This window comes from Gymnoscopelus braueri (assembly GCF_963280865.1).
Source record: "Gymnoscopelus braueri genome assembly, chromosome: 17".
NCBI lineage: Eukaryota > Metazoa > Chordata > Actinopteri > Myctophiformes > Myctophidae > Gymnoscopelus > Gymnoscopelus braueri.
The window spans coordinates 24,301,503-24,313,829 of record NC_137617.1 but is presented as its reverse complement, the minus strand read 5'-3'; the positions used below and the strand labels follow the sequence as shown (position 1 = coordinate 24,313,829).

The 12,327-nt window shown below is 44.2% G+C and overlaps 1 protein-coding gene across 3 annotated transcripts in view; it reads right to left on the bottom strand.

The window, feature by feature from the left end:
• The window catches only part of trrap (transformation/transcription domain-associated protein), a 141,393-nt gene that overhangs the window by 66,733 nt on the left and 62,333 nt on the right, over positions 1–12,327 (bottom strand). For all 3 annotated transcript variants that reach the window (XM_080456225.1, XM_080456227.1, XM_080456226.1), the window contains 5 exons: positions 11,415–11,564; positions 7,130–7,329; positions 4,472–4,593; positions 1,511–1,724; positions 328–507 (listed from right to left, as the gene is read on the bottom strand). In XM_080456225.1, the coding sequence (XP_080312351.1) occupies positions 328–507; positions 1,511–1,724; positions 4,472–4,593; positions 7,130–7,329; positions 11,415–11,564 (866 nt within the window). The remainder of the gene's footprint in view (positions 1–327; positions 508–1,510; positions 1,725–4,471; positions 4,594–7,129; positions 7,330–11,414; positions 11,565–12,327) is intronic.

Sequence of the window (12,327 nt, the reverse complement as noted above, 5' to 3'; positions counted from 1 at the left end):
CCCATGTTTCCATATTCGTTTTAGAGGAAGGGCCACTCTAAATGAATTAAATATGCTTTCAACGGCATTTGGGAGGTGGGAAGAACAGGGGCTGAAAACTGACACGTGTCACGGGGGAGATGAGAGAACCACTAGCCATGAGAGAGCACTCATCTTCACCGTCTTCACTGGAGAGGACCGTGGCGTGGACGGGCACTCATAGTGGGAGAACATGCTCATCTACTGTATGTGAGAAGGCACGTTTCTCCCTATGCACACTGGTACTTGTGTGTGTGTGTGTGTGTGTGCATGTGTCCTCGTGTGTGTGTGCCTCCTGCTTCCACCCACCTCCTCTTTGGTCTCGCTGTTCTCCCGCTCGCGCGGCTCCTGCTTGACGTGCGTTGCCATGGCGAACGCGGCGCGGTCGTGGCTGTCGGCCAGGTTGATGACGTTGGTGATGGACGGCAGCATGGAGCCCTGGCAGCTGGTGCCAATGATGGTGTTGCGTTCGCACACCGCCAGCAGCAGCTATAGTGAGACACAGAGGAAGAAGTCAACTGAGGTAAAGAGGCAAAGTTAATAGCCAAGACAAAGATGACACAAAAGGATCAACAAACCTTTCTTTCTTTTTTTTTAATGCAGAACAAAAGTCAAGACTTCATTATTTCTGAAGGGGACTAAAAAGGATTAAAGTGACAGATCACGTTGTCGCCACACTCCACACTAGATAACTCTAGGCACTCTTGCTTTTAAAGCACACTTCACTTTGGAATAAAAAGCCCTCATTATTGTGGAATTGTGAACGCGTTCCATTTGAGTTAAAACTCCAACTTTCATCATGCAGCATGAATTGACACCCCCGTCCTACAATGAAAGAGCACCTTCCACTACGAACTATGTAGTTCATGTGAATTCCAGGAGCACTTTATTGTAGCCAGACCGATATATCAAGTCATTATTTGAATCGGTTTTGGCAACTATGCTGCCCATGAGTGCCGCTATTTTTTTTGCCACTTTCAATTTAGCTATATTGGGCATGTCATTATAGGCAAAATAACCGATCAACAAGCTCACAACGGGTTGAAACGGGTAGGTCGGGTATTTTCGAAAAAAAATCTGAATTAGGGCTTAAAGCTCGTTAACTCATTCACTGCCAGAACTTTTTTTTTTTGCGTTTGCCCACTGCCAGAAATGTTTCAATTTAAAAAAAAAGTACTCAGGAGCCAAGATACAAAATGTTTAAGTTTTAAGTTAACAAGGAAGTGGATTGGAGTCTAGATCTTCAACAAATCATATCTCCTTGGTCTTTAGGTTAAAAATTAAATAAATAAATAAGAAAAAAAAAAAAAAGAAAAAAAAAGATTTTTTTTTTTTTTGAAAAACTTAAAAGTCGTTTTAGTCGTTCTTGGCAGTGGGGGCTTAAAGGACAAAAGTCGTTTTAGTCGTTCTAGGCAGTGAATGAGTTAAAAAAAAACATTTTGTCCAATCTGAAAATTGGTCGGGCTCTACTTCTCTCCCTCCACTACCGTACCTCTATGCACTGTTTGATCCAGAAGTGGCTTCCCATGGCCTCCCAGTTCTGCGAGCAACAGATGTACAGCAGCCTCTCGTAGACGCGCCGCTTCATGGAGGAATCGAACACCTCAAAGAACTTGGCTCGGATCAGCGGCTGGGCACAGCGAAGCCCCGACAGGAAGGCCGGCTCCAGCTTGGACGTGATGTCACTTCCTGAGAGGCTCTCGTCCCTGAAATGGAAAAATAATTCTCATTTACCACTTAACCCATTAAGACCTGGAACTGTGTCATTTTTAGATTTGAGCTAAAAAAGCATTATTTTACACTTTGGGCTATTCAAAAATAGCAGATATACAAGCTCATAGCGCGGCACCGAGTGCCGCGCTACGAGCTTGTAGATCTGCTATTTTTGAAAATTCGTGAAAATGGGTGCAAATCTTTGAATATATATATTTTTAAAGCAAACATTTTTAACTCAAATCTTTGCTTCTGGGGGTCCCTGGAACAAAATATTTTGATGGGGGTCCGCGGCCAAATACATATCATTTTGGGGGTCCTTGACATGAAAAAGATTGAGCACCACTGATATAGAAACATACGTTTTTCAGAAAACTGCTGGGATTTAGGAGACATGTAGAATCGGCTTCAGGTCTCAATGGGTTAATAGATTCTGTAACCCCCCATTCGCTTGCCTTCAAACGTTCGGGTCAATTCTTTTCCGTGCTTTCAGATGTTTTTATAACCCCCATGGTATTTCTTTTTCAAATCTCAGACGAGCAAATTACTAATTAGTTTCTCATCCTTTTATGCTACGGTTTTATCACTGCACTTTTTAAAACGCTGGTAATTTAATTTTATGTGCAAATAAACGATTCAAACCTATTTCCCATGTGTCGTTTTTTTACACAGACAAAAGACAAGAGTGTCACATCTTTCACACATTGTTATAGGTGTTACAACTGCCTCACATATTATACACATGTGACAGGGTGTCATGGGCCGGTCAAGGTCAGTGAAGCAAGGAGAGCTGGCAGTTACAGCATGGGGGGGGGAGGAGGGGGGGGGATTAAGTGACTTTGATGGGGATAAGACTGTGGGGACAGTAAAACACTAACAGCCGCACATTAAACACCTTAATAACCAATGTCATCATCCCCCCAGGTCATCCCAACTCTGCCGTTAATAGGCCCCACAGGGGCCATTCACATAGCATAAGGAAGGGGGGAGGGAGGGAGGGATGGTGAGAATGTGTACAATGTGGGAGAGAGAAAGGGCGTGAGAGGGAGAGGTAGTGGTGGGAAAAAAAAACGTTAATTTCAGTGAATGAACGATTTCGTTCACGTTCACGGTAATGATTTGTTCAAATGATTCGTTCACGTTCTCGTTCAGTAGCGCTATTTTCTAGTGTAAAACACCATCGCGGGAGCTCTTTTTTTTTACGTCGTGCGTACAGTCCGCCCTCCCGTCCTGTGTACGGGGGAGGGGACGGGGGCATGCACGATGGCGTGAACGTAACAGTTTCATAAAGTGAACGAGCTCGTTCACGTCCACGGCAAAGAACTACCGTAATTTCCGGACTATAAAGGCGCACCTGAATATAAGCCGCACCAGCCAAATTTAGGGGAAAAAAACTAATGAGTACATATACAAACCGCACTGGACTATAAGCCGCAGGTGTAAAATCCATAGGTTTAGAAGGTCCCCTAGTGGCCGTTAGCTGTAAAAAATCCATAGATTAGCCACACCGTTGTATAGGCCGCAGGGTTCAAAGCATGGGAAAAAAAGTAGCGGCTTATAGTCCGGAAATTACGGTAGTTCTTTTGAACGAATCGATCATGACCGACACATCGCTAGGGAGAGGGAGGGAGAGACAGGTAAAGACAAGAGTACCATGGGTACGCAGCATTCAACCTGCTTTCCCTTTCAGAGATGTTGCTGTTGTACAGCTGATACAGTATGTGACTTCATTATCTTTATTAGATATCAATCAATCTGGTTATTTTGACAAAAACAGCAGATGGCGCAGGAGGGAAAACTGTATGTTTAGCCGACTAAAAGGTGCATAAGTCTGTGTATCTTAAGTTGAACAGATGCAGGAGTGTGTGTGTGTGTGTGTGTGTGTGTGTGTGTGTGTGTGTGTGCGCACACGCAAGCACGTACGTTTCTTTATGATGTTAGTATCATTGTGAGTGAGAACGTGATTACAGGAGATTAAGAGTAAGAGACAGTGAGAGAGCTGGTGAATTGTTGTGTAGCGTATGCTATGCACCCTCCAGACACTGATGTATGCTCGAGAGAACTAGAGCATGGATGAAAAAGTGTGTGTGTGTGTGTGTGTGTGTGTGTGTGGCGTGCGCACGAGCGGGTGTGTGCCACAGAGTTAGATGTTGCTGTGACAAATAGCAGGGCCTCCTCCCCCCTCCCCCACTGGGGGTTGTGCTGTCAGCAGCTGGGAGGGGGTCCTGGCACCGAGCTCACCTTTCTGGAAGAGCCCTGGCACACTCTCCCCTCCCACTGCCCTCTGACCACCTGTACCCTCTCTCTCTGCCCTCCCCTCCGACCTCCTGGACCCTGTGTGCACTCCTCACTATCTAGTTTCAACGTTCATTCACCGTGTAGGTAAGCACAGTACGACCTACACACTCCGTCTTTCACATTTTTTAAGTACTCTCCCTCTCTTTAAGTAATCGGACATAAAAGGAGACATTGTACTTTGGCTGCTATGCCCAAGATTGTTTTCTCCTATATGCATCGTTTTATCCATAAGCCCCACGTTACTTAACCTCCCAGCCTCGAGTTTTTAACCCCGTTCCCTTGACCCCCCCCTCTCAACATTCCTCCTTTATTGTGTTCCCTCCTGCTCTCGACCCCTTATTTCCAACCAGGCGCCCCGGCCGTGTGCCTAGAGAGATGGGTTCGGGGAGTGCGTCGTGGTGCATCGTGTGGCCCCCGGTGGTGATGAATGATGGTAATTTACCTGTAGACGTAATTAACGAGGTCCAGGAACTGGGCATTTAGCTCAAGGTCATCCGGGAAGCGCTTCTCAATGTAGGTCATCATTTTTACCAGCAGGATGGACTTCTCACGCAGGTTAGGCATCTGGATGGAAGGAGGGAGTAGTGAAAGGAGGGAGAGAGAGAGAGGGGTGGCAGTGCAAAGAGATGCTGCAATTGATCAGTTTATTTCTCGTGGCTGATACACTTTACTCACACCAAACAAACTCAGACCCACATTCCCCTTTCCCCTCCTCCTTCCCCATCTTAACCACATGAACCCTCTTGCAGTGGCGTCCCCAGGAATTACATTTAGGGCAGGCGAGATTTTTTTTTTGCCCCCCCCCCTATTACCTCCAAAAAAGAAATGTCAACTCGAAAATCGAAAATCGGTGATCGACAACCGGCGAAAGTGGCCGTTTTCAAGATGTTTTGGCCATTATCTCTGGAACGGAAGGTCCAATCTGCTCAGTTCAAAGCTTGTTGGACTTTGAGGACATTAAAGGAGAGGTTCACCCAAAAACTATTTTATATCAATTGCACGCCCCATGAAGCCTTGAATTCATCCATTTATTTTCGTTTTTGTCGCATTCCTAAGCCAACAATTTGATGACTGTGTGTATTTCCGGTAGGAGACACAAATAATCTACTTTGTGTCTCCTACCATACATTAGTTGGTAGGAGACGGGAATCAAATTATTAGCTTAGGAATGCAACAAAAACAAAAACAAATCCATGAATTCAAGGCTTCATGGGGTGTGCAATTGATAGAAAATAAGTAATTTTTTGGGTGAACTCCTCCTTTAAGCACGCATGACATTTTCGGGTTATTTGGGTTTTCTAGGGGAGGCGAGATCTTAGTTGGGCAGGCAACCGCCTGTCCTCCCTCTACAGTGGGTACGCCACTGCCCTCGTGTCCCTATTCTGGGGCAAACATTCGGTGAAAATTGTAAAGCTCACAAAGTGTCGCAACGCGTTTTCCTGCACCACATATCTGGAACAAACTCCCAGAAAACCGCAGGTTTGATACAAATCTCAGTTATTTTAAATCAAAGCTGAAGCCTTTGTTTGCAGCTCCCTTTTACTAAGGTTTATGTGTGCGCTGTAATTTTATCATCTTATTTGTTTTATTTATTTAATTGAATTCAAATGTCATTTTAAGATGCGTTTCTTAATGCTGTGGATTAATGTTTTGTGTGAATCGCTTTGAATTGCCTTATTGCTTTTATGTGCTGCACGTATAAACTTGCCTTGCCTTGAAGAGGATGCCAGTTTTTCAATTCAGGCATTTAGCAGGCACTTGCATCCAGAAAAACATCTAACAGATGAGGTACATCTCAGATATTTTAAAATGTCTCTTTATATCTAAGACAGCGTTAACTGTCAAAATAAAGGCAACCCCCTCTATATTTACAGCAGGGTTTTACTGCTTTCTTAAGCTGCAGTGAGAAATATTAAATCCACTGCTACCTGTTAGAAGGTAAGGTAAATAAATACCATTAAATACAAAACCTTGAGTGACCATTGCAAACCTCACGTCAGAACTTGTTACCTTGATGATACTGTAATGGTCTCAATTTTCAGCGCACAAAAGGTCACTGAAAAAGGTGTGATGAGTGTGGAATTATTGTGTAAACCACAGGCCACCACCTTACTACATTATCAAACCATCTGAACACTTGATGGGAGATTAGCTGGTCTATGTACTGGAAACCCCATAATGTTATCCCTGTATTCTATGTGTATGAATTTTACTCAATACAGCTAGTCTTGTTCTTAAATTAAATGTAGCGTCCCTACTATAGACCATATTCACACGGCGGCCATATTGCCATTAAAGGAGAATTTTGGACTAAAGTTTTCTTACCTTTTCTATGACGTTATGATATCTTAGGATGAATGGTACAGTAGAAAAATTTCATAACTCCACCCCTGAGCCGCCACAGCTTAAAAGGTGCGCGGATAGGCCTTAGGTTAGATCACATATTTTAATAGCTTTTTTTTTTGTTTTTTTTGGTGAGATCTGACGTTCATAGTGACAGAACACTGTCCCAAAAAAAAAAAAAAAAACAGAAGTCTCGCTAGACGAGATTTCAATCTCGAGATTTCAATCTCGTCTAGCGAGACTTCTGTTTTTGTTTTTTTTGGTTGCATAGTGTTCTGTCACTATGAACGTCAGATCTCACATAAAAAAATGTAAAAAAAAGCTATTAAAATATGTGATCTAACCTAAGGCTGCTCAGTTCAAAGCTTGATGGATGCGTGACTTTGAGGACATTAAGCACGCATTTTCAGGTTACTTGGGTTTTCTAGGGGAGGCGAGATCTTAGTTGGGCAGGTAAGAAAACTTTAGTCCAAAATTCTCCTTTAAGTCAATGAAATGCCACCCCAGTTGCCACAGCAACGCAATGTTAAATTCCAAAATGGCCACCGTGTGAATATGGACTATTGGGTGAACATTCAGCAACAACAGTACAAGCTCTTAAGCGCTGTGAGCTTGTAGATTGGCTATTTTTGGCAAAGAGATTGGTGTAGAGGTGAAAGGAAGGGGACCTAGTATAGACCACTGGGGCACTCCAGTCAATTAGTCACTTTCATAGTGTAGTAAAGTAAAGCTTCTATTCTCTCTCTCCTTCTCCCACCTGGTTTGCTGCCATGGGAGAGTTATTTTTCACCCACTCCTCCACGATCTTGACGACGGCACGCAGGATCTTCGCGTCTGGCGACTTCTCGATCAGCGAGGTGAGGATGACCTGGATGAAGTTCTTCCTCATCTCCATGCTCATCACAGACAGGCGCGTCTTCACCAGGTCCAGGCTCAGCATCACCAATTCACTGGTCACTGCAGCCACACAGGGGTCAAAAGGGTCAAAGGCTAAAAGTCAGGAGCAGGATGGGAACTTAATTGGCCGCATTAACCCATTGAGGCCTGAGGTTCCGATTCTGCAAAATGTCTTCTAAATCCTAACGATTTTCTGAAAAATTTATGTTTCTATATCAGTGGTGCTCAAACTTTTTCATGTCAAGGACCCCCAAAATTATATGTATTTGGCCGCCGACCCCCATCTCAAAAATATTTTGTTCCAGGGACCCCCAGAAGCAAAGATTTGAGTAAAAAATGTTCGCTTTGAAAGAATACATATTCAAAGATTTGCACACATTTTCACGATTTTTCAAAAATAGCAGATCTATAAGCTCATAGTGCGGCACTCTGGCTTGTGAGCTTGTATATCTGCTATTTTTGAATAGCCAAAGTGTAAAATAATGTTTTTTAGTCTCCTTGACACAGTGACATTCTGAGAAATGTGATCATCAAAAGACCACCCAACTACGATGAAAGAAGGAAAAACAACAGTCTAGAGTTACTAGAGGTAAGGCCACGGCCTCACTAAAATCAGTAGGCTTCACCCTGCAGTCTGCCTATTCGATCATTAGATAGCCTGGCAAGATAATGCGGTCACTTGCAAGGTTAGTGTTCATCCACAGAGGAGCAAGAGTGTGTTCCCTACGTTTCATGGCAATCTGTCCATTTAATTTTTAAATGGCTTGTATACAAGTGGGCATTTTGGCCATGGGGGCACCAAAATCAATAGGTTTCATCCTCCTGAGGAACATGAGGGTGCACAGAAAATCCCATGGAAATCCAGCCAGTAGTTTTCGAGATTATGTTGTTTTGGGACCAAAGTGGCGGACGGATGGAAGGACCAACAAGCCTTAAAACCCTCTCATGATCAGCTAATCCACTTAGGTAATGAGACGATGGGCAGAGAGTGGGATAAAACACAATGATCGTCGGACGGACACCGGGATCTTGTTGGTCAGATAGCCTTAGTGGCTATAATTGCAGCTAGTGGAGGGCAAATGTGTGTTTCCTGATACAGTCATTAGGGAGTCATTTAAAGCCCTGATAGTATCTTATAGCCATTACCCCGGGATGAGAAGGAAACAAGGACTACATGCTGCCCACTAACTCAATGGCTACAAAATGTCATCATCTGAGAACGGGCTACACAGCAAAACTACTGTAAAAAAATAATAATAATCTTTACAACATTGAAGAGCAGATGATTTAACCTTGAACATGTAGTAGTTTTCTTTTTGGCATTTTGAAAAAAGGGCAAACATTATGAAAGGAGTGCATTCAATATCAATAAAGATTACCATCCAAAAAGTTTCTAAAACAAACTGCATCCAATAAAGCTTTTGGAAGGACAGGGCATAGAACCCAGAAGTCAAAACTATAAACTACTGAAATATAGCCTGATTTATACTTCGTTGTACACTGTACGTTGTAAATAGCTACAAGCTCACAACACGGTCCGACGCAACACGTGAACTTGCAGATCGGCTATTTTCAGTGGACGACACAGCACGCAACCAAGTATAAAACAGGCCTCAATCGTTTCACTTGTTTCACTTGGAGTCAGGGGCGGACTGGCCATTTTGGCATTCCGGGTATATGCCCGGTGGGTCGCTGGGCCAGTGGGCCACCAAAAAAAGAAGAATTTTTATTTTTTATATTTTTGCTCCAGTTTTAGGATTATTACGGTCATTTCCGGGTTGCGCGGCCCAATTATTAGTTACTGTAATGTTGGGGCTGGGATGCTTTGTATGTGCCTCGACGGAGTTAGGCGGCAGAGTATCTGCTATCTGCGCGTCGGTTGTGGTGGGCCACTCTGGGCCAAAATGCCAGGGCTGAATTTTGGTCCCAGTCCGGCCCTGCTTGGAGTCTTGCAGATTCAAGACTCCAACCTCACACTTGCGTTAACCATCGACGGGACCAAGGAAAATCATGGCCAGGTCCTCCTCCTACACACAACAGCCTAACCTTTCAAACCCTTAGCAGACCAAGCCTTTAGCATGGCTGAGTGCTAACAAGCACAAGGCACCTATGTGTGTGTGCTCTATCCGGAGAGGGGGACTGGTCGCACAATGCAGTCCAAAGGGAACAGGAGCCGAGGAACATTCCCGGTGAAACCGGTCTATCTGCGGAGAAGATCTACTCTGACCGCTACAGCTATTGAAGAGTTGCTGCTGTGGGGGTCCAATGATACCGGACGGGGGCCCCTGGAGCCTTTGTGTGGGGCCAGACAAGCAGCGATAGGCGGGACAGACACCCGAGTACTACTAGAAAGTCCAGGGAGGGTCAATGTGTGTGTCTTATCTTTCTGCTAATGCATGCGCTTTAAGTAAGACTGCAACCACACATAGAACACATGCACGTGTACACACACACACACAGCACCAACTGATCCCACCCCACACACAGTAAGCCGTTTGTTACGTAAGGGTCAGAGGAAGTACGCGGACCACCCTACTTGGTAAATGCAGCCTGTTGTAACTGCAACCTCCCCAGGATAAGGGGGAACTGTGACAGCAGTGTGTGTGTACTCATGTCTGACGGTGACTAGGGTTAGTGTCTAGTGAGGGACTGGGTTAAAAAGGACAGGCCAAGGAGCAGTAATGTGAATCGAGTCCCACTGGAGATAGGGGTAACATATCTACTGGGAGAAATGGGGAATATTGGGGGCAAGCCTTTCTGCGTGAGGGCTGGAGGGCAAAGGGTTCAGGTGGGTGCGTGTTATTAGTGAATGCTCTTTTTGTGTGTGTGTGTGTGTGTGTGTGTGAGTGAGAGTGTGTGCGTCTGTATGCAAGTGTCAGGTTACTCCATTTTATCCTGCATGCATGTGTACATTTCTATAGAGAAAGTGAATGTGTTTGAGTAACACCTTATAGTTGGTTGTGTGCAGCATCAGTTAACAAACAGGGGGAACGAGCAGAAATGCCTGCTCAAATGTTAAATTAACCTCAATGGTTTTTTCTAAACTTATTTAAAGTTTTATAGTTCAGTTTAATATGTTGTATTAAACAGCACATTTAGGGGCAAGTCTTGACAAAAATAATGGAACCTCAATTTGTACACCAATGGTTTTATAATAAATGCTACCCAGAATTGTATTATACATCTCCATTTCCTAGATTGCCTGTTGGGAATGATGCCCGTTGGGACAGATGCTCCTCCACTTGTGCATTACTTGTTGCACTACGAGTACTTAGTGCAGTACCCATTATCAGAGGCCAGTCAATATGTCATTACTATGACGTCATATCGATGACATCAAGGAGCTCCGTTTATCTGCACAAAGGGTACTAACAGACAAGACAGATACAGATATCTACATATATGGGCATAAAAAGGACTCGGAGACAAATACATATTTAGATTTTCTGTTCTGGGCCGACTCTGATCCGACCAAATTCCCACTCAGCACAATACACTTGGGGGTTCCCACTCCTCGGCAATACACACGCCAAGTTTGAAGTCGATCGGTCCCCGAGATATGCAGGGGAGTGTGTGTGTGTACAGAAATTCTGTGCATATATAGATAGATGCAGAGGTCATCGTCTGTGCAGAAATTAACTTTTTTTTAAGTTTATCTTAAACCCTGAGGCCAATTCTACAAAATGTCAAACCGTTTTTTGAAAAAACATATGTTTCTATATCAGTGGTTCTCAAACCTTTTCATGTCAAGGACCCCCAAAATTATATCTATTTGGCCGCCGACCATATCTCAAAATATTTTGTTCCAGGGACCCCCCAGAAGCAAAGATTTTAATTAAAAATGTTAGCTTTAAAACAATATATATATATATATTCAAAGATTTGCACATATTTTCATAATTTTTCAAAAATAGCAGATCTACAAGCTCGTATATCTGCTATTTTTGAATAGCGCAAAGTGTAAAATAATGCTTTTTAGCTCAAATCAAAAAGTGACACAGATGTGTTCCAGGTCTTAATGGGTTAATGTCTATCAACTTCCTACACTGTGTGTACCTTTCCATGTCATGTAATGTCTGTTCATATTGGCGACCGATGCCCGTTATGTGCCCTTGCTGTATCCAGTATGTGTGTAGTACCTGTACCTGTATTGGTCTCCGTGGCCCCAGGGTTGGCCTGCTGTGGGCTCAGGTGCTCCCGGACCATCTTCTGCAGAGAGCGCATGAACACCGAGATGAGACGGTCGATGTAGCTGGAGTTGTAGCTGCAGGCAGACTTCAGAATCATCAAGGTTCCTGGAGGGGAGGGGGGGAGGAGGGGAGGAGAGGAGAGGAGAGATGTAAGGGGGAAAATAAGAAACCCAATGATCCGGGCTTGAACTTAAACCGCCATCGGGCAATGTAATACACATGCACGGCACTGTGCACGCACACCCACACTCGCATGCTGCGCGACAAGGGCATTTGTGTGTGTGTGTGTGTGAGAGAAGGACTATAACAGAAGTTGCAGAAGGAGTCAGAAGGCAGGGATAGTTAGATAGGTATGAGTAATGTCCCCCCCTCTGTACCAGCTCCCTGGAGGGGACCAGACAAAATGTTAAAATGTCACCCCCCTGTCCAGACGAATGCATCACACCGGTGCTGTACAGACACAGACACTCAAATACGTGCACACACACACACACACACACACACACACACACACACACACACACACACACACACACACACACACACACACACACACACACACACACACACACACACACACACACACACACACACACACACACACACACACACACACACATACAGTATGTACACTGGTGGCTCTCTGGGACAGTGGGATACCGAAGACATTTTATTGACCACAGCTGCCATTTTGGGAAAGCGTATCAAATAGCGTTACCTTTAGATTGCTCTCCAATACCCATTTATCACCTTGAGGGCCCTTTACTCTGAGAGCTATATTTCCACATATTTGGGAGGGAGGTGGGGAAAACCTAATAAAAAAGTGTCTGTGTCAGTGTAAAATGAGAATTTTACTGTTGCGTTAAAG